Raw genomic sequence first — 27,729 nt, 5'->3', positions numbered from 1 at the left:
GACAGTTGGGAGCAAAAGAGAACAAGTAATGAAGGAACTGTGATCAAATTGGAACCCTGATATGGACTAAATAAAACTCAAAATATCATAATCTATTTACTAATCTTCTAACAGTATCCAAAAAATTATATACATAGTGACCATATGATCTAGTAATTCTACTCTTAGATTTAATAAACTCCAAATGAATAAAGGCCTAATATAAAGACAATATCAGAGTCTTTAATAATATTAGAAACAACCTATATGCTGATCCTAGGTTAAATAGAAAAATGAAATATGGACTCCCTGTGCTGGAATCACCTCAAATTTAAGAATACCAATCATTGAGTGCCATAGTATAGTTTTACTTTGAAAATGTAACTCGAAAGTGATGTAATCTAGTCCACAACACATGGCACATGAAAGGGTCTAGCACTAGCAACCCAGCAGGAAGAGGACTAAATTAGATGGCTCTCAGGGCTGAAAGCATGCAGAGAAATTTTTAATAATTAGGTTTCTGTGAATTTTGCTCTAATTAAAGAAATGCTGATTACAGATACTATGACTGTGTCAAAATGCTCAACTTTAAACATGGCTAGGTTAAAAATATTTTTATGTACTTTAATTGGATCAAACTAGAATACATCTTGAAAACAAATCATTCCACTCATGTTCTCTTTATCCCCTTCCACTGCAGAGATAAAGCACACAGAAACATGCAGAATAGAAATATTTCTATTAAGTATTTGTGAAAATTGCTCCTTAGAGAATCTTTATCATCTAAGCAGAACCAAAATGCAATTAGAGAGAAGATAGTGAAGTCTCCTTTAAAATACCACTGGGCATTTACTATTTTTATATTCGTGACTCCGATCTACCAGAAAGTCTAAGAAAAAAAATTTACTCATTCTGAATCTATACGCTTTAGGACTTCATTGAAATAACAACCATTTCACTTATAAAAAAAACAAAAACAAATAAAAACAAATGTCTTGACCAAAAGCACACAGTACAATTTAACTAGATTATTGACATTTTGCCTGCAATGCCAAGTAATATAAAGCAATATACATCACAATACAACATTCGTGTTCTAAAATTAAAGAAGCATGCCCACTCCCCAAAATTTCTTACCTCATGCAAATCAAAACAAATTTTGTATATATGAAATGATAAAAATATGCAAAGGAATATCACATTTTCTAATGGCATGGCCTTCTGTCATATACCTTGAAATGAACATAATAGGGTTTACTTCATTATGTATAACTACTAAACACCAGGAAAGCACAACCTTGTGGTCAATTGCACACATAGAGCTTTAGTATAAATTTTATTCAAGATCACAACACTGATAGAAATCATGTAGTAGTTTTATTTACTGTAAAAGTACCAATTGTGTAAATGATGTTGAAAATTAGATCATAATGTAGATCATAATTATTATATCAAGATTAATGAACTATAACAATCACCAGTAAGAGCAAAACTGTTTATGTCTTGGGCTTCTTAAAAAGTTCATATCTTTCCAATGTTGATAAAGTAAATAAACAAATATAGGCACATATCTAGTTGTATATCTTTGCTTACTACAGCTCTAAGTCACAATGCTACCAGGTGTCTTAAGAAAAAAAGTATACTTACTGCCCTCTAGAGGTATGAACCAGTAGTGTAATAAGTGTAGATGTTGCTGGGCATATACAGTTTAAAGCTAACATGGCGTACTTAAACTCTTCTTCACAAACAACATGATCTGTTTGAAATAAAATAGGTAAATTAGAATAATTTACCTTTCGAGGGTAATATGTTTAAATATGAAAATTAAAACAGTGAAGGAAACTGCAGAAGACTCAGTAAAAACATACTTATTTTAGGGTCATTTTACAGGTGCAATTGCTATCCCCAGGAATATATTTGGTAAGACGGAGTGCCAGAAAGGGAGTTCATGAGTGGGCTGGGGGCCACAGAGGTTGGATTCTAATTCTTTCCTAAGACAATGGGAAACTCTGGTAAAAAGGCTGAAACAGTCCATGCAAGTAGAAGAGGGACCTCTTTGAGATACAGACTGGAAAATGTCTCAAATGATGTGTGAAGTCCCCATTATACGCTGGCATTGAGTACAACAAATACCACAGCACTGATTCTTTTTAAAAAACGTAACCACATAGCATTACTTGTCAAAAATTTTATAGCGTGTGGTAGGCTATCTGATTAACAGAAGTAACAGGTTTTATACTATCAGAGTCACAGTAACCATCTTAAAAATTAATGTTAAAATCAATTAAAATAAAACGTACACTGTAAATAAACTAAGGTTCCTAAACTCAGGAGAGGATAGGGTCCAGCTAGCGAGTGGTGCCTAAAACCCAGTGCCACAAAAGAAAATGAGTGTGAGAAAGGATGACAGAATAAAAGTGCCAACTACATTTGAGGGGCCGAAGCTGCTTAGCTCAAGTATATCGTTACCATGGGAGAGTGGTCGCCTAACATGACAGTTATATCAGTTTCTATGTAGATCATATGCTTACAAAGGGAAATAAACTATTGTTAATTTAAAGGCAACCAACCCTATACCAAGAGTTTAACATTGGTATTAGAACTTGACAGCCCAGGAAACATCTACGAAATAGATACATTTTTATGCATGAAATAGTAAAGTTAGCTGAAGGAAGGAAAGGGAGCTTAAAGTTGTTAGTGAGATTTAAAAAAACTCTAACAGATAAATAAACACTATGAGATACAGGCAGAGAAAACAATGATTGACTTCAGAAATGACAGAGCAATTGTTCTGTTATGTTCGTAGGATGCTTTTCTGTTAATGTGGTATTCTAAATAAAGAAAAAGCTCATTTTCTTAATTTTGTGTGAAATTTGACTTCATTTCTCTTTGTTAGCTTTCACATGAGAAACGTTCTACTGGTTATAACTCATGATTTAGTCTAAAAGTGAAATATATCCTAATAATTTCTCTTTTTAAACCCCTTTCCTTTCCCTTTTGCCCCTTTCTCCATCCCTCTCTTCCCCTTTCAATTTTCCAGTATGTTGAAATGTAAATTGAGGATGACTTCAAAAGTACATAGCACTGATATTTAGTGTTTTGCAAAAAGAGAGCAGATTCTATCTCCAATTTGAATGTTGAGATCTGTACAGAATTTTTGCAAAAGAACAGTGTATTTAAACCACCCTCTCAATATTTCTCAAAATAATTTTCAATGTGCATGTCTAATCTGTGAGAGAAAGGCAACAAAGCTGTTAGAGGCAGAACACAGTTGCTTTAAGCTCACATCTTAGCAATGCATAGGGAACCCTGATTTCAATCTAACACTCCCAACATATGATCTGAGAAAAAAATATACACTTCATAACATAAGACAGGACTTTAAAAAATCCAAACTGTAACAGAGAATTTGGAAACTCAATTTCCATATGCACCACCACATGTACTTATTAATTTTCAGTGAGAGGCATAAACCATGTCTTTTTTCAAATAGAAGAACTTGAAAAATGTATTGCATTAGTGAAACTTTGAAAACGTCACATCATCTTCTCCTTTAGGTAGTTGAAAGTGGTATATTGAGGCTTTCTTTGTTCAGTAATTATCAGAAATCTGAAGAGAAAGGTTGTGAGGTAATGTGTGACAGGGCCTACTGTTTTCAAAAGCAGTAACACATTTTTACTATACTAAAATTTTAGAATCCTCACACGACTCTTACTCAGCTATAAGTTTGCTGCACCATAGTCCTTCAAGTTTAAAACACATTTGCCACCAGTACCACCACATGGACACACACACACACACGCGCGAGCACACACATGCACACACACACACAAAACATGTTCTGTAGCTTCAGTATCATACGCTGAATTATCTACAGAAAAATCTGCATGTGATTTAAACTTTATTATTCCTAGTATAGCATGTGACTCACTGGTATTACTTCAAGATTTTCATCACATTTATAATGTCAACATCATTTTCTGGCATGGCTATTGGTGCAAGCATCCCCCTTTGTATTTTCTTTATTTCCTTCAATGCTTACAATGAAAGAATTCATGCTTCACCATTATGTATATTACCTATACGTTTTCATTACAAGAAGTGATAAAGAGAAAGAACTGGAAAGTTTGAAGGGGCTCAAGACCCCATATGATCAACAATGCCAAGCAACCAGAGCTTCCAGGGACTAAGCCAGTACCTAAAGACTATACATGGACTGACCCTGGACTCTGACCTCATAGGTAGCAATGAATATCCTAGTAAGAGCACCAGTGGAAGGGGAAGCCCTGGGTCCTGCTAAGACTGAACCCCCAGTGAACTAGATTGTTGGGGGGAGGGCGGCAATGGGGGGAGGGTTGGGAGGGGAACACCCATAAGGAAGGGGAGGGGGGAGGGGGATGTTTGCCCGGAAACCGGGAAAGGGAATAACACTCGAAATTTAAATAAGAAATACTCAAGTTAATAAAAAAAAGTGATAAAAATATTTAATGTACAAAGATGGCACAGAAAGCTAGTGAGATATCTAATGAAATAAGGTTCTCATTGTTCAGCAAGGATAGTCTAAAACCTTCAGACTGATTCTAGAACCCATGTGAACATAAATGGTGAGAGCAGACTCACAAGTTTTCCCTTAACTTTCATCTATAGGTATGTCTTCTAACAAATGGCTACTTCCACACAATAAAATAACAATGATACTTCAAGTATTAATACTACTGCTACCACCTACTACTACTAATAATAATATACAAGATATAATTAAAATCAGGTTCTTAGATGAGCAAAGCATATATCATCAATTCTCTGTTAGATAAGAAGTAACATGAACACTCACGGGCAAAATATCTCTTTAACCCCTGTGGATAGAAGACACATGTAAATTAAAATGAATGACTATCCAATTAGATAATAATACTGATTAACAAGAATAACACAATGTCAAACCCACAAGGTGCAACCTTCAAAATAAAGTTGACGCTATCTATAGACCTCATCTTTAAAGTCTATGTAGACATTTCAAGATTCTGAAATATTCACTACCAGCTGAGGCTTCCAGTAAACTAAGTATACTATGATTAAAGGGAGTTAAATAGTAGAGACCTTTCCTACTACATGCAAAGCCAAGGATCTGACCCTCAGCACTGCAAAAAACAAAAAATAAAATTGAATAGAAAAGACACTGGTAAGATTCTATTTTCCTACTTGCTGACCGTCATTTCCAAATGCTGTATGGCAGTCAGGTTGTTTGTTCTACTTCCTAAGTCACTGTCTTTGAACATTTGTGCACACTGTCTAATAAGGTTCTGGGCGCTCTGAGATCCCTGGGTTTCAAGCAGCAGAATCCAGCGTTCCTTCTCAGGCACTAGAATGTCAACACTTCACATCTTCTGCTCTATGTAGAACAGAAATAGGAAATAACCTACTCTCAAACACCATCATGTCAGCATTTGATTTTGGGATATTTAATTTAAATGGAAATTTAAGACATTTAATTACTTCATGGAAGTTCAGCACAGGGAATCACACCTCCTAGTTTTATGGCCATTCATGTTTTGACTTTTAAATGAGGAAAAAGGTTCCTGGAATTGTGGTTCATGTCCTTAATACCATGTCTTTAATATCAGCACTTGAGAATCAGATGCAAAGAGAATAGTGGGAGTTCCAGGAAGGACAGGGCTGCATGATTAGACTTTGTATAAACAAATGAACTTTTTTCCTAATTGGAAATATATTTTTCTCATATATATGGATTATGATTTCCCCACTCTCTCTTCCACTTTCCCCCACATCTGGATCTACACCCTTCCTGTCTCTCCTTGGCAAACAAACCTATATCTAAGGAATAATAATAAAGTATAATAAGATACAACAAAAATTACCATGTTATAATAGAACAAAAGGAAGCAATAGAAGAAAAATAGCCCAAAGAAAGGCAAAAAATTCAGAACCCCACTTTCACAAACTCAAATGTCCCATAAATACACTAAATTGAAAGCCACAATACATATGCAAAGGACCTCCAAGGTAAAAAGAGAGAATAAAAATATATGATTAAAAAAACTAAAATTACTAAGAAAAAATTTATAGGAATAGGTCTGGGTGACCTTATGAGACAAGGAATCTCCAAAGGTGCCTTTGTATTTTTTTTTCTGTTCGCCATTTACTTGTGGACATGCTACCTACATTTCAGAAGAGTTTGCATCCCCCAGGGAAGGCCCCTCACCGTAACAAATTCACAAGTGTTTGCCAATTAGACATTGATAAATTGCTTTTGGGTTAGGGAAGAGGCATATGCCTACTTCCCTGGTCAATTCCAAGACCCCCATAGGGCATAGATCCATGCATGGATTGTTAATTTAGAGGGCTTTGTTTATTTGGCACTCTCCATCCCATCTCACTCTCACACCCTTTCCTCTTTCTCTACCTCAGAGTTCCCTAGGCCTAAAGGGGAGGGATTTGATGAACATATCCCATTTAGGGTTTCATATTCCAAGGTTTCTGACTTTCTGGATAATGTTTGGCTGTAGGGCTCTATTTGTCCCCATCTGCTACAGGAGCAAGCTACTCTGATAATAGCTGAGTAAAACACTAATTTATGAGTATAGCAGAATGTTATTAGGAGTCATTTTTTGCTCCTATAAAATATTTCAAAGAGTAGTATTTGGTTTTATCCAAGGCCTCTGGGCAATCTAGTCTGAGACTCTTGGTTACCCAAGCAGTGTTGGTATGTGTTCCATCTCGTGAACTGGGATTTAAGTTAATTCATATATTCGTTAGTTACCCCCACAAGATTTATTCCACCATTGCACTAGCATATTTTTTCAGGCAAGACACCATTGTAGACTCACTTTTATAGCTGACTTGGTATTTGTTTCTGCCTAGGTGACTTGCAAAACACCTCCCTGTACCAATGCCACTAAGATGTAGGGGAAAAGACTCTATGTAGGCACCAGCTCAACTTGACCCTGTCCATCGGTTTATGCAAGTGTTCACCTCAGCAATCAGTTTGTACATTATTGGTTTATAGTTTGGAAACATCCTGAGTTGCTTGAGATTTCCCATGGGGCTACCTTGGCTATCTCAATAACACAATGCCAGTACTGAAAGCTTTTTAGGTGACAAGAGATGTCCAACTGGACCTCTGTATCCCCCATATCCATATTATTTGGCTACTTCATTTAGATCACCTTCTTATATGTATATATTTTTGCAAGTTTGTAATGTATTAGGTTTCCACACTATTCCTCAAATTGCCAATAATTTGGGGAGTCTTCTCATATTTCTTCTCACATAACCCTCTTCCCCAACACACTCCACTTGTTCATTCTGTCTCAGAATCACCTTATCTGTAACACACACACACACACACACACACACACACACACACACACACACACCAGAAAAAAGACTTCAAACATAGCAACTAGTGATGGTGAAATGGGATGACTGCATGTAGAAGAATGCAAACAGATCCATAGTTAATCAACCTTCACAAAACTTGACTCCAAATGGATTGCAGACTTCAACATAAAACCAAATATATTGAACCTGATAGAAAAAAAGGACAAAGGAGTAGAATAGCTTTCAGCAAATTGGTACACGAGAAGACTTTCTGACCAGAACACCATCACTAAAATCAGTCACTAAATACAGTCACTAAAATCAACAACTAAGGTCAGAACTTACAAAAATGAAGTGAATGGTGAAGGACACCATCATTCAGGCAAAGTGGCAGCCTAGAGAATGGGAAAAGATTTTTACCACCTACACATACAATATAGGCTAATATGCCAATATATAATAAGTCTACTAAATAAAACAAAAACAATACAAAACAAAAACTCTTAGGTGTCAAGAAAAAATAACTCAAATAAAAATGGGAAGCATCTAAATAGAGAATTCTCAAAAGATGAATTAAAATGGGTAGGGAACACTTGAGCAAATGTTAAATACCCTTAGTCATGAGGGAATTATAAATCAATATTCCTTGAGATTTCATTTTACAGCAGTCAAAATGGCTAGCATCAACAAAGCAAGATATGCATTGTGTGCCAAGGATTGGGAGATAAGGGACCACTTTTCCATTTCTGGTAGAACTTCAAACTTGTGCAGCCCACTTGGAAATGAATGAGGTGGTTCTTCTGGGAAATGGTAATTGACATTCTTCAATATCCAGCTATACTACTCCTCAGCATATACCCAAAAGACGCTTCACACTATCACCACAGACACTTGCTCAACTCTGTTCATTGTTGCTCTATCAATACTAGCCAGACACTGGAAAAAAATCTGGATGTCCCTCGTCAGATGAATAGATGAGAGAAATCTGGTACATTTACTCAGTGGAATCTCGCTTACTCATTAAAAACCTGAAATTGTGAAATCCTTTGGACCTAGAAAACAAACAGACTAAACTCTGTACTGGCTGGTTTTGTGGGTCGACTTGACACAAGTTAGAATTATCAGAGAGAAAGGAGCCTCAGTTAAGGAAATGTGTCCAAGAGATTGAACTGCAGGGATGCCATCGCTGTGCTAGTAGTCCTGGGTTCTATAATAAGGCTGGCTGGACAAGCCGGATGAAGCAAGCCAGGAAGTAGTAGCCTTCATGGCCTCTGCATCAGCTTGTGACCCAGTTTCCACCTCTGATTGAGTCTCTAATCTGACTTCCTCTAATGATGAACTATGCACTTGGAGTATAAGAAGAATAGACATATTCCTCTCCAACATGCTCTTTTGCTTTGGGTATTTCTTCCACTGCAATAGAAACCCTAATTAAGACAAGAGTTTCAGCAGGGGATCCACGCAAAGAAAGGGAAATGTAATATTTAATCAATTATATGTGGAAAGAAATTTTACAGAGGCAAAGACATTTTCTTTCTTTCTTTCTTTCTTACTTTTTTAAAATAATTTTCTGTATTTGGAGGGCTGGGTACATGGCTCAGTTGGTAAATGAGCAGGTTATGCAACCATGTTAGTCTGAGCCCAAGCCCAATTATAACATTAAAAAAGATAGAATAAAAGAAATACAAAGAAAAAAGAAAGAAAAGAGAAAAGAAGAAGAGAAAATCCAAACACCAAACAAAACAGCCAGGTTGTCCATACATGCCTGTGATGCCTGTGCTCAGAGCTCATCAACTTGCATTTTTTTCTTTTTTTAATATTTATTTTATGTATGAGTACTTTAGACCAAACAATGGCCATCAAGTTCAGTGAGGGACCCTATCTCAAAGGACAGTTGATGATCTTTGGCCTCCACACCCCTGCATACTTGCATCACACAGAAACTGAATATTACATACTACTACTACTACTACTACTACTACTACTACTACTACTACAACACACACACACACACACACACACACACACACACACACACCTGCTACATTTGAGTATTGGCTTAAATAAATCAGATTTACTCTTCTGGGCTAAGCAATGACATTTACTCTCCTGGGCTAAGGGAGTAGATTCCTAATGTGTTTTGGTATCTTGCAAATCACATGTGTTCTGGAACCTGTTAACTGATATCCTGCTGTCCAAACCTGCAGGTAAACCACATATAGCTATTCATTAACTGGAAGTCAATAAAAATACAAGTTTAGTTTTTCTATCACTGAGCCCATTTCAAGAGCTCAGTAATGACTGTGGCTAGCTAACACACGGGGCAGGCCTACCCACTTCGATAGTCACCACTTGTCTCAGGCTTCTTCACCTGTCAGGTGGCTCTCATAGATATTAAACCAAGTAGGATATATTTCTAAATCATCAGCATATCACTCAGCGACAGAATAACTTAGACAAGCTTCCTAACATAATGTGCCATTCCTGTGCACCTTCTCTGTCATATGGCAGCTAAAAATGTTCATCTGTAACAACAGAAGACAAGGCAGAACATATGGGGATGAATGCAGGCTGGGGAGTATCTGTGGAGGTTTATGAATGTTATGTTCTCCTTTCTATGGCTCTATTTCTGAGTCAAATAGATGGAAATGATTAGGAAGAAGGTGGGAAAATAGAGGTTGCAGATAATCTGTTGTTTTCCTGCATTGTTTTCTTTAGCTTCTCTACAATCTATGAAAGCTGGTCCAAGAATACAGCCCATTTGGTTAAGTGATTCTCTTAGAAGCATGAAGAACTAGTTTCAATTCCCACAAAGCAAGGGGAAAAAAATCCTAATGTAGTGATTCACACATTCCAGCCTAGCACAGGAAAGCAGAGATAAGAGGATCAGTTTGGCTGATGGCCAGTGTTGCTAGCCATTTGCTAACCTCAGGTCATTGAGAGATACCAGCTCTAAAAGCAAAAAGTACAGCTCCCTGAGAAGTACATCCAAGATTGATTTCTGGCCTCCATGCATAAGCATGTACACACACTTGTATAACTGATACGACATGGGAAATAGAAAAGGGGAAGCTCTTTAGTGGGGTAAGAATAGGTAAATAGAGGAAGGATGTGAGTAAGGTAACAATAAAGTTGTCTAAAATTCCATAAGGGATCACAATAAATATTAACAATTTACATAAAAAATCCCTATAACGTGTAATTCCATGTATAAAGTTTACTCTGCTGGGCTGACTGTGTTCCCTCCAAGACCACCTAACAACCCTGTTTCGTATGTTACCACTGCTGTGCCATTTAAGGCCCAGGCATACCACAGAGAGAACTTGCATTTTTTTGCCCTCCAGATCTATGAGCCAAAGAAACCTCTTTTCCTCACAAGTCACCTAGGTTCAGGGCCTTCTTCTGTAATAGCAGTTCTCAACCTGTGTGTCAGGACCCCTTTGGTGGTCAAATAATCCTTTTCTTGGGCCACATATCAGATTCCCTTCATATCAGATATTTATACTATAATTCTTAAAAATAGTAAACTTACATTCATGTACTAGCAATGATGGTCAAGGTTCATCAAGGCATTAGGGAGGTTGAGAACCACTGTGTTCTAGCAACAAGGTTCTCTTTGTAATTGTTGGCCAGGTGATCTAAGATGCTCCTGAAACCCCTCTACCACATCGTCCCTTGCTTCCCCTCCCCTTTGTCTCTATGAGGATGCTCTCCTACCTACCTAATCTCTCCTGCCCTGCCATTCCAGCATCCCCCTATGCTGGGGCTTCGAATCTCCACAAGACAAGAGTCTCCTCCCCCATTGATTTAGATAAGGTCTTCCTCTGCTAAATATGTATCTGGAGCCATGTATCCCTCCCTGTGTACGATGGCTTGTATATGCTCAGCCCAGGGAGTGGCACTATTAGAAGGTATGTCACTGTGGGTGTGAACTTTTTAATCCCTTACCCTAGCTACCTGGGAGTCAGTCTTCCACTAACAGCATTCAGATGAAGACATAGAACTCTCAGCTCTGCCTTCACTGTGCCTGCCTGGATGCTGCCATGTTCTGGCCTTGATGGTAATGAACTGAACCTATGAACCTGTAAGCCAACCCCAGTTAAATGTTGTCCTTATAAGAGTTGCCTTAGTCATGGTATCTCTTTACAGGAGTAAAACTCTAAGTCACTGTGTTAACTACTTTCTAATTGGAATTACAAGTCACTCAACAAGAAGGAAGCCATGCCAACCAAGTACCAAAAAAAGTAGCTAAATATTCAGTGCTTGTGAAGACATTATTGGAATTTGCTAAACCAGCATATTTGATATAAACATAAGCAGAAACATCTATCTTTATGCTTAAAGAAACATATGGTCTTCATTCTTCACCAAGGAGACTTACAGTCAGAGATCTATTGAAAACCACTACAATTCAAATTCAAAGTTGTGGAGCCAAAACCTAGTGAATTTATATCGACAAAACAACTTTAACATCTCAGGAAACATTGTGGAAAAGGAAGCAGAAAGAATGTAAGAATGAGAGGAATAGGGAATTTGATGTGAGTTTGCATCTCCAAGTAATGTCACAAAGGATATCCATAAAATATCACCAACACAATTGCCCAAATATGAGCTAATCAAGAACAAAAACCAATGGACATGCCAAAGAAGATGGGAAAAAGTCCAGGAAACTTCAGTACTACACAAAGAACTATAGGCGACTGAAAAAAACTGCAAATGGAAAAGGTGGTCTTTTCCAGGGAAGAACATACCAACTGGTTATCCAGTGTAAAATGCTCAGCTCTGAAAACATACGTCTAAGTAACATTATATGTGTGCAAGAACACTTAGTGAAAGAGAGTCATGAATTTGAAGAAGGTTAGGGAAGGGTATATGGGAGGGCTTTAGGGAAGAAAGGGAAGAGAAAACATTGTAATTATAATCTCAAAAATAAAAAAACCCAACATATCTAATAAAATCAAAAATTAATTTATCATTTTTTTCAAAAACCATCATATAAAATATATGGGCTATATAGAGTCATCATGTATAAATGCACCTATGCATAAAGCTGTAAGTTGGACTCAACTGGTATTATTTCTGGTATTTGTTATACTGACAGAAAGCTCACCAACACAGAAGGAACATGAATCAGATTGTGAAGAATGATTATCACAAATGCTGGGCCTGAATTTGAGAAGAATATAATTTAAGATGATAGTAATGAATGATTTGTTTGTTTTCATTGTTTTTATTTGGAATGATAAAGAGTACAGTAAAATATGTCTTACTTTATAGAATTATGTAAATTTTGTAATTTCTGCTCCATAAGCATGCATTGGCTAAAGATGTCCCATAAAACCATCCCTGGCTATTTCCAGTTATGACACGTATACTTGGGTAAGGTGGATCATGTCTTGAAATGCCTACATCATTTTAGTTTCTGTTCTCTTGTATGACTTAAACGTATATTCTTTCTCCAAATTGTTGCTAGGCAACAGCTCATTGGAAAGCAGTAATCAGAAACACTAACTAAACCAACACAGGCCTGGGTTTTGATTACAGAAATGAAACACTTTTCAGGAAAGACATATTAAACAGAAACATAAACAAAGTCAAGACAAAAACAATGTTATTCTTTTTATTTTAATAACAAAAAGCTTACTTGTCTTATAAGTTATAACTGAATTATAAAATACCTCACAGATCTTCTTCTGCTCGTTAGATTCTGTTTCTAGGTGTGAGTGGATTGAGAGCTAGGAAACCTACTGTTTATAAGAACAGATAGTACACAACAATTGGGTGACTTTTCCTTTCCTATTGTATTGATAAATAAAAAATACTGTGGATTTTTTGCCAGTTCAACTACTATGCTACATCAAATGCTAAATATGCACACAGACTTAAGTAAACTTTTATGTCATTTAATCTCACACGATCTAAATATAGGTATATTTATAAAACATATAAAATTTTACTCAATTTTAGATTTAGATTAGTTTTTCCCCTGTAAAACTACTCCATTAGTATTTTGTTTAAAACGGATATTTGTACATTTTGATAATTGCTTTAATTATTTTAATTTTGAGACTTTCTCTTCATCACACTAAATAAATATTTAAGTAAGTAAAATATTGTATATTCTACATTAAATATTTTAGTGATAATATATTATAGTTATAAAATGTTGGTTATGTTGTATTATAACTTCTAATGATTTTTAACATATAATGTTAATGTTTTTCAAAATTACTATTCTCAGAAATATAATCCTTTTGGTTTAAGTGAAGAAAAGGGTATTTGCCTTTAGGATTAATAATATATAATATATATATATAATGCATTTATATACACATATATATGTATATCCAGAAATACACATTTTAAACATAAAAAAACATGTTAAAATATTCATGTATAGAATCAAATATTGAAAAGAGCAGCATAATTCATTGTATTTGAACTTGACTAAAATGTGTGCCACTAATACACCAAATTTTATGTAATTTAAATCTAACCAATCAAACACTAAAAGAGATAGGAAATCTTGAAGGTTCTTTCTTCACCTAAAGCATATGGCTGGTTAAACTTCCTATATGCTGGGCAAATAGCATCACCTGCTATAAAATTTACACAATAGAAAACATGACTATGCCATTTCTAAAACACCCACTATGTAGAAGGTGTTTGTGGAGAAATATCATATGCTTATTTTCCAATAACAACTGTTACTAGAGTAAGAATATTTAAGTGTCAGATTCAAAGATATTTTGAAAGAGCACAAGGATGAGGTTATAACACACAAATAAATATGAGGTAATTGTTTAAGTATTTGCAGGTGCTCAAAGAAGATATAATGGAAGTTTTTGTCTGCTACGATGAATTTTATTTTAAAAAGCATCATTGAGGAAATGATGTTTAAACCACAATACTAAGGATAATTAAGGGTAAAGTGGTTGAAAGAAGAGTGTCTGTTCAGGTAATTTCCTCAGAGTCAAATTAGAGAGGTAAGAGACATCAATTTGTTTATGAATACCAATTAGGAATGAAATTTGAAGATTAATGAAAGAGAAATCCTTCATAACTGTGGGCAGGTTAGTATGCAATGGTCTCCAGCAAAAAAAAAATGGACAGAACTTTAATTATAATCAAATACAAATAAAAATCAGTAAACAATAGAGTAAAATAAATTTATACTTTGAAAACATAGTTGATGTTTCCTTGTATGGCTTCCCATGTTTGTAGAAATTAAAAAGTGAGTGAAAATTTGAAGTGGTAATTTCAAGAGTAGATAGAAAGAGATTTAATGAAGAAAAGAATGCTCAGTGTCAAGGACCTTCTTGAAATACATGGTAACTCGAATCTCCTGCAGTGGGATTTTTACTTTCTTTCCCTTTTTCTTTTTTTCAGTAGATCTCAAGTCAACAGGAAAGAGAACTCTAATTATACAAAATTCTGTTTGAGTACATATTTGCTTATTTTTAAACATGGGCTATATAGAGATAAAAATGAGTATATTGATATGATGTTGACTGAATAAAGAAACAGTCTATAAAATTTGGGGCATTTACATCAGACAAAATATAAGGGAACAGAATATCTGTACCAATGATGTTTTCCTGTTCATTTATATAAGCACTTTGAGATAAAAAAAGTGAGTTGTGTCCTTTAAAGTTTCCAGTCCCTGCCAACATATGAAGTTCAGTATAAGACTGGTGTAAATACCAGCTAACACCGTCATCATTCATGTTTGATTCTGTTATAATGCAATTTAGTCTCTATTCTGTCTGAACAGGAAGTCTACTGATGATGCAACTAAATTCCTAGCAATATACAGTTGTCATGTGTGTACCTATATCTGTATCTATCTATTTACATGATATTTACCAAAATAGTTGGTAAAAATCTGAAATAAAACTGGTTTTTGGAACATACTCTACAATGCACTGTATCAGAAACTTTCATGAATGTTAAAAAATTTGGATTTTTTTTTGAATGAAATAGCAAGTTAATGACACCGAATTCTGATCTCATAAGGTCTGAATAGATTAACTGAGTCTGGAACTGGAAAATTGATATGAGGTCTAACTGAAGTATTTTCTGTCACATATATTTTAATGTTAAATCTCAGGAAATTATTGTCAATAAACAAAAAAACATAGATTTTTTGAATTAGATATTCTATGAAGATATTTTTAAAAGGCACAATTCTAATATTTCAAAAGGTAATTTAAAATAGAACAAATGTTCTGTAGTAGACTAGAAGGTGACATTTGGAATCATAATTTTCGATCATTAAAGCCACTTAGTCTTTAAGAAAATATGCTCAGTCTCAGACAAGATTACATTTATGCCACTTTATGACAGGAGCCTAGTATATCTGTCTCCTGAGGAGCTTTGCCAGAGCCTAACTAATAGAGATGCTTACAGCCAACTGAGCACAAGAACCCAAATAGAGTCAGGGGAAGGATCAAAAGAGCTGAAGGTGGATTTCAACCCCATGGGAGAACAACATCAACTAACCAGACCTCCCCCCAACCAGAGCTCCCAGGAACTAAACCACCAACCAAAGAGTACACACCTAGGGACACATAGCTCCAGCTGATTATGTATATCTGGCAATAATGGGAGGGGAGGCCTTTTGCCCTGTGGAGGCTCAATGTCCCAGGATGCCAGGGTGGTGAGCTAGAGTGGCTGGCTGGGTGGGGAAGCACCCTCATAGAGGTGGGGTCGAGGGAGTAGATAGTGGGTATGCAGAGGCAAAAGAGAAGGAAGACAACATTTGAAATAAAAATAAATTAAGTAACGAATTAAAATTAGGCTTATGCATGCATAAATAAAAATATAAGTATATATTTATGTTTAAATAGATTATGGGTGGAAATATGCTCTGATCTGAGCTTATACATTTCCATTATGTAGAGAAGATACTGTGTCTAGTCCTTTTAGATCGGTGGTTTTCAAGCTGTGGATCACAACCCATTAGAGCTGAATGACCCTTTCGCAGTGTTCACCTAAGACCATTGGAAAAACACAGACTTTTACATTAAGGATGGATTCAACAGAATATGAAGAATTGTATTAAAGGGTCATAGTATTAGGAAAGTTGAGAACCACTTGTGTTATGCAGAGAAAGCCCATATCCAAATTTTTGACTGCCATATTTCTTCTGTTGTACCTTTCTTGGGAGCACCACTGTGTTAAGCAAAGAGGGGAACTACATTTAGGACTTTTGTTCACCAGCTACCTTTCAGAAATTCTTTAGAATAACTTTTTTCCTGCTCATAACTGCCATTTTTTTCTGAGTTGCAGAAAAATGGACAGAAGCACAGACAGATGCATTGACACTGATGAATGAAAGATAAAAGATATCATTGAATGATATTCAACTATACATATGCAGTAAATATTATATAAAATACTGTACTTTATATTTTCCAAGGAAGGTTATGCATTTAACAGAAACTTAAAAAAATCAGGTAAATTTGATTGGATAGTCAACTGATGTTTTTATATTGCTGTTCTCTTATCCTATACTGATTATACTTCTTCAATATGGCTGAAGTTAACTACCAATAAACCTTCACTGTAATTAATAATCACAATGGCAGGTCCAAAGAAATAAGTTCAGATTGGCGTTTAAGTCATTAAGAACAAATTGTATGTCTACCCATAGGTGACACTTTCAATTTTTGTTTCAAAGTTTACATGAAAAATGTTTTGGCAAATCAGTTTGGTAGACTCTTTTGAACTATTATCTGATCAATCTACAGAAGATGTCTATGAATTTAGTATGCATTGTTAAATTTGTCAATAAAAGATAAACACAATGTGAAAATCATCATAATCACTAGTCAAACACAACTTTCAAATTGGAAAAGACAAGTCTGGAAGGATGGCTCACTCTACGAGGTAAGAGACTAAGGCAGAACCGTTACCATGAGTTCAAGAGTAGCTTGGGCTATATAGTGTTGCCTCAGTAACTGGGAGAGTGAGTGTGAATCTGCCCACACAAATGGGAAAAGAGACATACAAGAAAAGAAATATATGAAATCAGAATGTTAATAACTTCAAAATATTAAAAATCCAGGTAAAGCATTAAAATAACTTCTAAGGAAAATAAAGAAACAAGAACATACTTTATAGCTGAATACACATATCATTGGATATAATAGAAAAATTAATATGCAAATATCTAGTCTAGTCATCAAAGTTGAATATTAGAATAAAGTATGGAATCTCTCACTCATTTCCCCTTCCTCTCTTCCTCCTTCCCTGAGTATGGGAGATTCAAACCGTGTGCATCTAAGGAAAGCACGGCACGACTGACTCATATTCTGTTTGTTCTTATTTGAAGAACACATACTCTAAGTGATGTGAATTGTCTCCACCATTTCATCTGTAGCATCAAAGGTTTTCTTTTACTTTCTGATTCATTTTCCATGTCTTTGTTGTTATTTGCCTCAGATTTTATGTTTATATATTAGGAAATTTATAGAACATGCTTGAAGGCCTCCGTTTCAAGAATGACAAGAAATGGATCATCTGTCTTGGTCTTCATACCTTCTTTAATAAGTTAGCATGTGTTTTCAACAAGATATGAAGAGAAGAGTGTGTTATTCAATGCTATATATTAAACATAGTGGATTCTACTTCATTATCTTCTGCATTAACTTCTATAGGAAAAATCAGCTGTCATACGCTAAGAACACTAAGGGAATCCTGAAAACATGTCCTCAAAGTAAAGCTTAGGGTCCTCCTACTTTAGCTAGTTTGAAATCCCAAAAGTGTGAGGCGACAACATTGGTAGTACTGCTTACTAGGAGTCAAATTTAGAAACAACTGCAAGCTTAACTGACATCATTACTGCAACATATTGTCCTTGTTTTCCCTTCCAAACACCAAAAATCATTAAATAACTACCTGAGATAATAAATGATTATTGTTACTTATAGGAGAAATGTTGCATGTGATTATGAAGCAAGACATAAGGAATGCATTGAAATACAAGACTTCAAAAAGAATTTGGGAATCAAGCAGGAATAACAGCTTTAGAATATAAGCAGTCTTACAAAGAATGAATATATTGAGTTGAATAAACATTGGTTATAAAATCACTACAGTGAATACATAGTTGCAGGTATATTCCTTTTATTATTTTTCATTAAAACAAGAGGCAAACAATGTAAAAGAATTTATAAAAGCATAAATGGGATTTAGGAACAATAAAATGAAATTGTGTATTAAAATCCATACAAACATTATATCATAATAAAAATAGAATTTGTCTTCAATTTTGTCCCTTGGTTAAATGAAAACTTATATAGATTGATACAGATAATATAGTTGATATAGACAGAGGAATATTTAAATGAATTATAGAGATAAATAAATTGGACCGATTGATATATCTAAAAGATATATAGATTAGATATTTCATAGACTCCACTAATCTTGGTGATATTTTTAACATAACTACAGATTTACAGATTTCGTTATTTTCTATTTATAGATTGAGTCACACTTGGAATTTTCAAGGAGGAAAGACCTATCAGCAGATTTATTGTGCTCATTGATTATTATTTATTTCACTAAATAGCTTGGGAAATTAAATGAGAACTTGGCACCATTAAAGTGAGCGTATTAACTTATCAACTAGGATTTATTATAATGTATATAATCGATTAACAATGATATTTGGTTTAAAATAAACACATTTAATGCATTTGTATAGTGCTCATATCTAGTAATAATTGAGAAAATGTGTCCTATTTACATGTACTAATTCTATTGTTTTATCATGTCACAAACCCTTAATCATCTGGAAGGCTAATAAAAAATGCTAAAATCTATGAATAAATTAAAGGCACTCATCCTCAACAACCCATCTTCTAGAAGCACTCCTAATAAAAATGACAAGTATAAATGATTGTTAATAAAATCGTTACCTTGTCCTTCATTTAAGAAATTCCACATCTTGTTTCTTCTGTAGTATTTTATGTGAGATGTGACTTTGGCAAATGATTACAGTGAATCAATACTAAATTCCACATAGATGCCCTATCTCCTGTAGCCATTTCTCCATGATTTGGAGTTCTGTCTCTTTTTACATTCATTTCTACCAAGAGTATAATGGGTGTCCTCTCAGTGGAGTTTCCTGTCTGTGTACATGATTAAATTTCATGACTGATTCCCTCCCGGTCTAGATTGCTGGATGTCATTTCTGTTCCTCTTTCAGCACGAAAGCACTCATTCACTTTGCACTACTACCCAAGTACGACTTGCAAACTTGCTTCCAAAAGACAGCATGAGAGCAGTCTTCAGTCATGTATCCTTTATCAGTAAAAGAATGACCCAAACTTTCAACTTAGATTACTGCTTTTTTTCATCTTATTTCTGAAGTCTTTTCCAACTATACTTGCTAAAATCCTCTTTGAAGGCACACATTTGCTTTATCTGATTCCATGCAATTTCCCCCCATGATTTTTTTTGCTTCAGTTTCCTATTATTCCATGACCGACCCACTGCTGCATTTTTTGGTAACATATAAGTGCTGCCACTTTCTTCTCTGCATCATTTTTATATAATTCCCTTATTTGTGTATGATTTCCATATCTGCACCATTGATTCTTGCTTCCATTTTCCATACAAGTGGTTATTTGTTCTATATCTTCTTCAGTTTCAAAAGAGCATAAATATTTTTGCTTTCTAATTGGTTGAATTCAGCAAACTGGGTTCATTTTCCCTTTGTATACTCTTCTTGGTTGTGTTTTCTTCTTTCTTCCCCAAAGTTTCAGGGGTACTTTTAAATTGTTTGTTAGTATGAGAATTATCCAATATCTGTATGAAGGTGCTTAGTACTATGAATTTTCCTTTAAGTATAGCTTTTATTGTGTCCAATAAGTTTGGGTATATTGTGCCTTCATTGAATCCTAGAAAGTCTTTAATTTGCATCATGGGTCATATGAAGAAAAAGACTTCAGTTTTCAAGAGAGAGAGAGAGAGAGAGAGAGAGAGAGAGAGAGAGAGAGAGAGAGAGTGTGTGTGTGTGTGTGTGTAGGTGTGGGTGGTATATAGACAGGGTGACATCTACCTTGAACACATAGTTAGAAGTTCCTGCTTACTGACAGCATCATTACTATTTTATTTAAATGTCACATCATAAAATATTTAATTTCATTTTTATTCCTTGAAAATGAAGTCAATTATTTTGGTAAAATCCCTGAATAAATACAAGGCCTGTCTTTGTTTTACCTGTTTATTTATTTGGTTACAATATGTGCAATACTACTGTACTGTAAGGCAAAAATTCTTAAATGACTTTAAAGATACTGGCTTTCTTTTTTCATTTTATTGTTCTTGGATATTTTATGTATTTTCATTTCAAACGTTATCCCCTTTCCCCCCTCTCCCATACCCCTTTCCCCCTCCCTCCATTTTTATGAGGCTGCTCCCACTACTAACACCCGACACTACCACATCAACGCCCTGGTATTATCCTACATTGGGGAAACAATCCTTCACAGCCCAAGGGCTTTTCCTCCTATTGATGCTGGACAATATCATTCTCTGCTAAATATGCGGCTGGAGACATGGGTCCCTCCATGTGTACTCATTGGTTGGTGGTTTAGTCCCTGGGAGCTCTGGTGAGGTCTGGATGCTTGATATTGCTCTTCTTCCTACGGTGTTGCAAACCCCTTCAGCACCTTCAGTCTTTTCTCTAACTCCTCCACTGGGGTCCCCTTGTTCAGTTCAATGGTTAGCTGCAACCATCCTCATCTGTATCAACAGGGCTCTGGCAGAGCCTCTCCGGAGACATTCAAGTCACGGTCCTGTCAGCAAGCCCTTCTTGGCATCAGCAGTAGTGACTGCGTTTGGTGACTGAATATGGGATATGGATTCTTACTTGGGGCAGTCTCTGGGTGACCTTTTCTTCAGTCCCCACTCTGCTTTTTGTCCCTGTACTTTCTCCCATGTGTATTTTGCTCTTCCTTCTCAGAAGGAATGAAGCATCCACATTTTGGTCTTTCTTCTTCTCGGGCTTCATATGGTTTGTGATTTTGTTCTGAGGTATCCCAAATTTTGGGGCTAATATCCACTTACCAGTGAGTGCATACCGTGTGTGTTCTTTTATGACTGAAATACCGCACTTACAATGATACTTTCTAGTTTCATCCATTTGCCTAAGAATTTCATGTACTCATTGTTTTTAGTAACTGAGTAGTACTCCATTGTGTAAATGTACCACATTTTCTGTGTCCATTCCTCTGTTGAAGGAAATATGGGTTCTTTCTTGTTTCTGACTATTATAAATAAGGATTCTTGCCTTCTTCTATGCTTATATTATATGATACCCTTGAGTGCATGTGATGGATGTACTGTAGAGGTAAACCCAATCCAACAAAGGTAAATTATTTGTCTTTTAGTTGAATGAAAATATTTAACCTTAAAAAGGTGCTGGCAGCTCCTACTTTTAAAGAGCTGAATCTACGAAAGATGCAACTTTGTGGCTTGAAGAAACAAACTATCATCTTTAGAATGGAGCACATGGTGGGGAACAAATGGCTTCTTCTAGTAGCCATTCATCTAGTTCTAGATCTACAGGTAACCACTATCTGTTAACAAATGTTCAGGTAAAATATGAAGTCTTCCCTCAGATGTTTTCATTGTTAACTACTGTGTTGGCCAATTATCTGTGATAATCAATTATGAGAAACTAAACAACTTAGATCATTTTAAATTGTTGTGAACATAGTCTTTCATGATAAAGGAAAAAGTAATATCAATCAATTTCCAGTAGCTTCAGTACAGGAAGGCCACAGTCTTACTGGGCATACCTCTTACTGAATGGCTGTGCTCATGTCCATCTAAGTTCTGGGCATGAAGTTCTCCCTGCCTTTCTTGAGCTTTGGGGATCTTTCTGCCTTTTCTTGTTTGTTTTGTTTTGTTTTATTTTGTTTTCATTTGTTTGTTTTTGTGCTTTTCTTTGCTTTTGATTTTTTTTTCTACAGAGCTTTTAGATATTTCAACTTACACACTAAGAATCGAATATTCCAAAAACATATAGGTGGCATATTTTTATTTTTGTTTACTTTTTTACTTTTATTTTTGTTTATTTTTTTGCAATTTATCTAATCTTTAAGAATTCTTCAATTTATATTCAACATGAAGCTTATTTGAACGTATACATCTGAAAATGACTTACTAATATGAGGTGTTCTTCCTTAAAAACATATTGGTGGCATATTTTTATTTTTGTTTACTTTTTTACTTTTATTTTTGTTTATTTTGTTAATTTATCTAATCTTTAAGAATTCTTCCATTTATATTCAACATGAAGCTTATTTGAACTTATACATCTGAAAAACGACTTACTAATATGAGGTGTTCTTTATTACATAGTATTAAATTATGTACTATTAACACTAAATATCCCTGCTAGATCTTTGAGTTTTCTTGAGGTTTCTGCGTTTTCTGTAAAATAGTGAAAAACAAATGCAGTAGTCAGCCACTGCACCATCCATGGAAAGATGAAGCATGTCAGAGACTCAGAATCTAATGTGCAGACACCAAAGCAGCTCTTAATCGCCTAGCAAAGGGATCTGTGAGAAACCTCATCATTTGTGAGGTTATAAAAAAAATAACAGTTGCAAAGAGAAAACAAAGCTTCCTTACTGTTTTAGGTCCTAACAATCGATGAAGAAATAAATGAAATGGTTTATGAATCTGTTCTCACTCTCGTTTTCTATTATCACAACCTCAATTCAATTTCTCAGCATCTTTCACCTGAACAGTCATAATAGCTTCCTAAATAATCCTTCCTAGGAGAATTGTTTTATCCTTTCCACTGAATTTTGTCTTTCCTACTGTTAGCGCTTTTATCCAGTTTAAACTGAATGTCTTTTCCTCATGTGTTTATTATGCTCTCCTTTCTTTCAGAAAAGTCCAATTCCGTAGTAAATGATAATCAATTGTGTACAATTTGAAGTGTCTAAGCAGAATGGTTAAGACAATAAATAATACATTAAACAAGCATCTCATAATATGTCATCTCCTGTTTGCTTAACCTCCAACTCTAAAGAATTTTGTTGGCATTAAAATTTTAATTTGAAGATACTATCATAAATTAGCCAGAGACATTAAGCATGAAGATGGAGAGACGTGTTGTCAAAGGCAGAGAATGGGGATTTTAGTGTCGAGACCTAGGAAAAATACAGAGTAAGTTGAAGTATTTTCCTTGCATCTTGCTTCACTGATTATTTTAAGAGTCTGATACATAAAAAAAATGACGTAAGTTTCTTCTCTGGAATAAAGAGCACACCATGCACATTTTATCACCAGTGAAGACAACAACAGATTGCTCTTAGAAGATTTCACTGAAACACTTTGTACAAATAAATAAACAAGACACAAAGAACACATAACTGTTCTCCACAAAGCATGCATCTGAAAGAACCAAGTCAAGGACTGAAAATTGTGGTTCAGTCTCTGACAGAAAATAACTGCAATTCTCCAAAGACAACACAATGTTTTACTCTACTCAGAATTATGATGTTAAATGTTTGAAATGATGTTAAACATTTAAAATTGTTATAAATCAGCATGAAAATGCTTTGAGCCAGATGAATTATAAGTGACCTACAATAGTACTACCTGATATGCCTACTGTGGAAGACCTATTTGTTCAGGTGCTAAAGCAAATAAATTAAACGGATGGTTACTTTATAGAAACATATATCAAGATTGCAAATGCCACTACAATAAAGAACAAATGTTAATTTGAAAATTACCTAGCAAGGTGGTATCACAAACATTTTACATAAAATAACTTATAGCATCATAACTTATTTATTAAAATAAAAAGGGTCATGGTTATATTGAATATTAAATGTATAGGAGTTTGAAGAACACTGGGAATGTATATGAGAATATAGCATGCCTAAATTTAAAGTGTTTCAATTTAAAGCATTTACTAAAAATTAATGATAAGAAAAGTTCAGAAAACAACTATAGACTTAAGGAAGGAGTTGGGAGTACTCAAAATCTGAATATGAATTAGATTAATAGCATTTTTTAAAACTGTTCAGGGGTTAAAATTGTCTGTGTACCTCTATAAAATAGAAAGGCCTGCTTTTCTGAAGATCTTACTAAAGTACAAGTCTGTTGTGTTTGTTTGTACATATGCGAGTATGTATTATATATGTGTATATGTGTTTATGAATGTTTGTGAATGCATACCAGTGCATGTGTTTATATATCTGTACATCTGTGTCTGTAGGCATGTGTGTCTTTTATGTATGTAACTGTGCATATATGTACCTGATGTATGTTCATCTGTTTTGGGGTATATTTAGATATGTGCATCTGTGTATGCATATTTATGAACAGAAAGATTAAACAAATGAACTAAAATGTCAACAACCCCTGAATAAAAACTTTAATTATTTAATAATTTTTAAAGTTTAAGTTGAATTTTCCAAAACATCAAAGATTCTCTGAATAGTACGAAGCAAGGTCATAGGTTCAATAGTTTGGATTCCATTTAGAACCATCAAGCACATTGAAGTCCGAGATTCTATATTCTGAAAGTGCATAAATATAAGATGTTATCTTCTTTAGCAGGTTGCAGAAGCAAAGTTTAAGATGATGTCTATGTGGGCGTGATATGGGAAATGAATAAATCGCTCTGCTTGAAAATATCACACTTTACCATTTGGAGAAAGTCAAGCCTGCATAACCATATGCTATTTAGAAACAGCTAAGATAATTTCCAATATTTATATTGCTTAGAAATATTCCACACTCTCTTTTTGGGTAGGCAAGCATGAGCCACTGAAAAATCTAATTGTTTATAAAAAAAAAATCATGTCAAAGATGCGATACAATCTTCATTTTTTTTAAATTAAACTATTTCTCAAAGATATATGAGTTGAATGCATGTATTATTTACAACAATGTTTTTGCAACTGTAGTTATGCTCTCTAATAAAATGTATGGCTTATAATACTGTCAACATTACTGTTAAATGTATATTTACCCCCTTTCTCATTTAAATTGTATTGTAATTATGCATTGTAATTACTAGAAAACTAACTCCTACGCCTCTAGGAGATGATTCATACTCAAGACTTGTTATAATTGTGAAGTAGAAAGTATTTCATTCAGTAAACACATTGAAATATGGGAGTGATTCTCATTCATTAAATATGGTCAGGTTATGTTATATATAAAACATCTTAAAATGTATAGAGAATTCATAATTTTATTAACTTAGTTTTATGTGAGCATTACTCTGACTTGCAAGTAACACCTACCAATTTAATATCTTTGCCTGCTCCTTGGTGTCCAAAGTAGTAGAAACTTTTCAGAAGACACAACAATAGACAGGAAATCAGATGAGAAAGAGAAGAGAAATAACACTGTACTTAAGGAATGGGATTAAAGGTTTACCATAAGTTTACCTGTCAGGTCATCCCTATAACATTATCCTACCACATTTATCCACCTCAAAATTAAATGGCAGGCAACATTGTTAGCAAAAAAGACAGAAAACCTCTTGTAGATAAATTTGACGAGTGGCGGAAAGCAGTAAAAGTTTAAAGGTAATTCGTGTTTATTCAAGGGTTTCTCCTTCCTAGCAGGAAATAAAAACTTCTCTCAAGTTCCTCTTCTAGTCTGTGCAGGCTGTGTGTGTGTGTGTGTGTGTGTGTGTGTGTGTGTGTGTGTGTGTGTGTGTGTGTGTTGGTCTGTGTGTTTCCAGGCTTCTAAATCAGTTTGGAATGCAAACAGGAGAAGAAATTATAACCTTCCTTTCAGTTTGCTTAAATGTTGAGCTGTAACTTCATGTCTGTATCTGAATTGAATGATCATGATATTTTTTGCATTTTTCAATAGAGAAGAACTTATTTATGAATTGCTCAACAATATGAAGGTGAAGAATTGCTCTAGATGATTTTAAATCAAATACTGAGACTGAAGGTGCTATAGCAGAATTATTGGAGAGAAGTAAGGTAAGTGGAGAAGATAAGATGTCACACAATCACATTCTCCTCAATCTTAGCTGTGGAATTCTGTAGTAAACGGTTTCATAAGTTTCAGTGCCAATTGTTACAACACAAAAAATATTGAATTATTAAAAAAACTTTCTCAATGAAAATACATTTGGCATAGCCATATCTACACCACCATCTGAATTTTAGACTATCAAAGCTGACAAAAATCATCCAAAATGAAAAACTGTTCAAAGGTTGACTACCAAAGGAAGTTAGTGTTTCTTTGATAGAACAACGAAACTGGTGAACTCAAGGTGACCTTCGAGAAGTGAAGATATGTGCAGAATGGTGATTACTGATGGGTACATGCTGGGAAGATGGATGGTAGAACAGGATAAGCTTCTCAATATGCAGGAAACAGGAAAGGTGAATGTTTTGGTGCCATCATGCCAACCAGAAGCCCTACATAACACAGTAGCCTATCTAAGGATCCTCTAAATTTAATAGATGAGAAGGAAAATAGTGTGTCCTTTTGTATATTCTCTGTAGATGAAGCAGAGAAAAGCTGATAAGTGGGTTTTACATAAAGAAATCATAATGGTTTTGGAAAATCTACATTTTGAAATGTGTTAGCAATTTAATAGGCAATGATGACTACACAGTTTGAGGTACAGCACGAACACTCATAACAGCAACTGACAGAGAATGGTAAAAGTAGAAATCTTACACATTAAGGAGATACCCTAACACACACATTCTCTCTCTCTCTCTCTCTCTCTCTCTCTCTCTCTCTCTCTCTGTCTGTCTGTCTCTCTCTCTCTCAAACACACACACACACACACACACACACACACACACACACACAGGAAAGAAATGTGTTTTAAAATTCTCCTTATAGATGGTCTGATTGTTTTTAGACAATGATATTTTAATCCTTGTCTCTTTGTCTCTGGCATTCAATGCCTTTATTTCTCTAAATCTACAGCAATTCTTAGGGATTCCAAAGCAAAAATGGTCCCTAGTGGACATCTCTGTTTCTTCCTAATTTTCAAGTCCTACCGATAATGTGATCTTTAATTTTTTTCTCTACAATATTCTGAAGATAAGTTATTTAGGCTGAGGCTATTTTTCATACCTTTCCTAAGCCTTTTCTGTCTTTTAAATCTGGGAGTTGATAGTACATTCTCTCAGATATGATAATATATATTCATGTTATATATTTAATTTAGTCTATTTTTCTAAAAGTCAACGTAATAAAATTAGTGAAGATAATAAGCTGGTACTAAGGTATAATTGACAGCAACTATTCATATAGGTTCCATTTACTGGTAGCTGATTTTCTTGTGTGTTTTAAATAGTAACAACTCAGTTTTAGACTACATTTTCTTTATTATTATTTTGTATTAATTATGAAACAATCTCAGAGGATTGGGAATCT

At 34.8% G+C, this 27,729-nt stretch overlaps 1 protein-coding gene across 12 annotated transcripts in view; it reads right to left on the bottom strand.

Moving 5' to 3' along the window:
- Kcnt2 (potassium sodium-activated channel subfamily T member 2) overlaps window positions 1–27,729 on the bottom strand; it is a 395,059-nt gene that overhangs the window by 143,161 nt on the left and 224,169 nt on the right. For all 12 annotated transcript variants that reach the window (XR_005492244.2, XR_010056918.1, XM_039090726.2 and 9 more), the window contains one exon: window positions 1,627–1,735. Coding sequence is in view for 10 of the 12 variants with exons in the window: in XM_039090726.2 (XP_038946654.1) it covers window positions 1,627–1,735 (109 nt within the window). In the remaining 2 variants the exon portion in view is untranslated. The remainder of the gene's footprint in view (window positions 1–1,626; window positions 1,736–27,729) is intronic.

Source organism: Rattus norvegicus, chromosome 13 (genome assembly GCF_036323735.1).
Source record: "Rattus norvegicus strain BN/NHsdMcwi chromosome 13, GRCr8, whole genome shotgun sequence".
In the NCBI taxonomy this organism is placed as follows: domain Eukaryota; kingdom Metazoa; phylum Chordata; class Mammalia; order Rodentia; family Muridae; genus Rattus; species Rattus norvegicus.
Note: the sequence above shows the minus strand (reverse complement) of the source record. Positions and strands in the feature narration are given on the sequence as shown.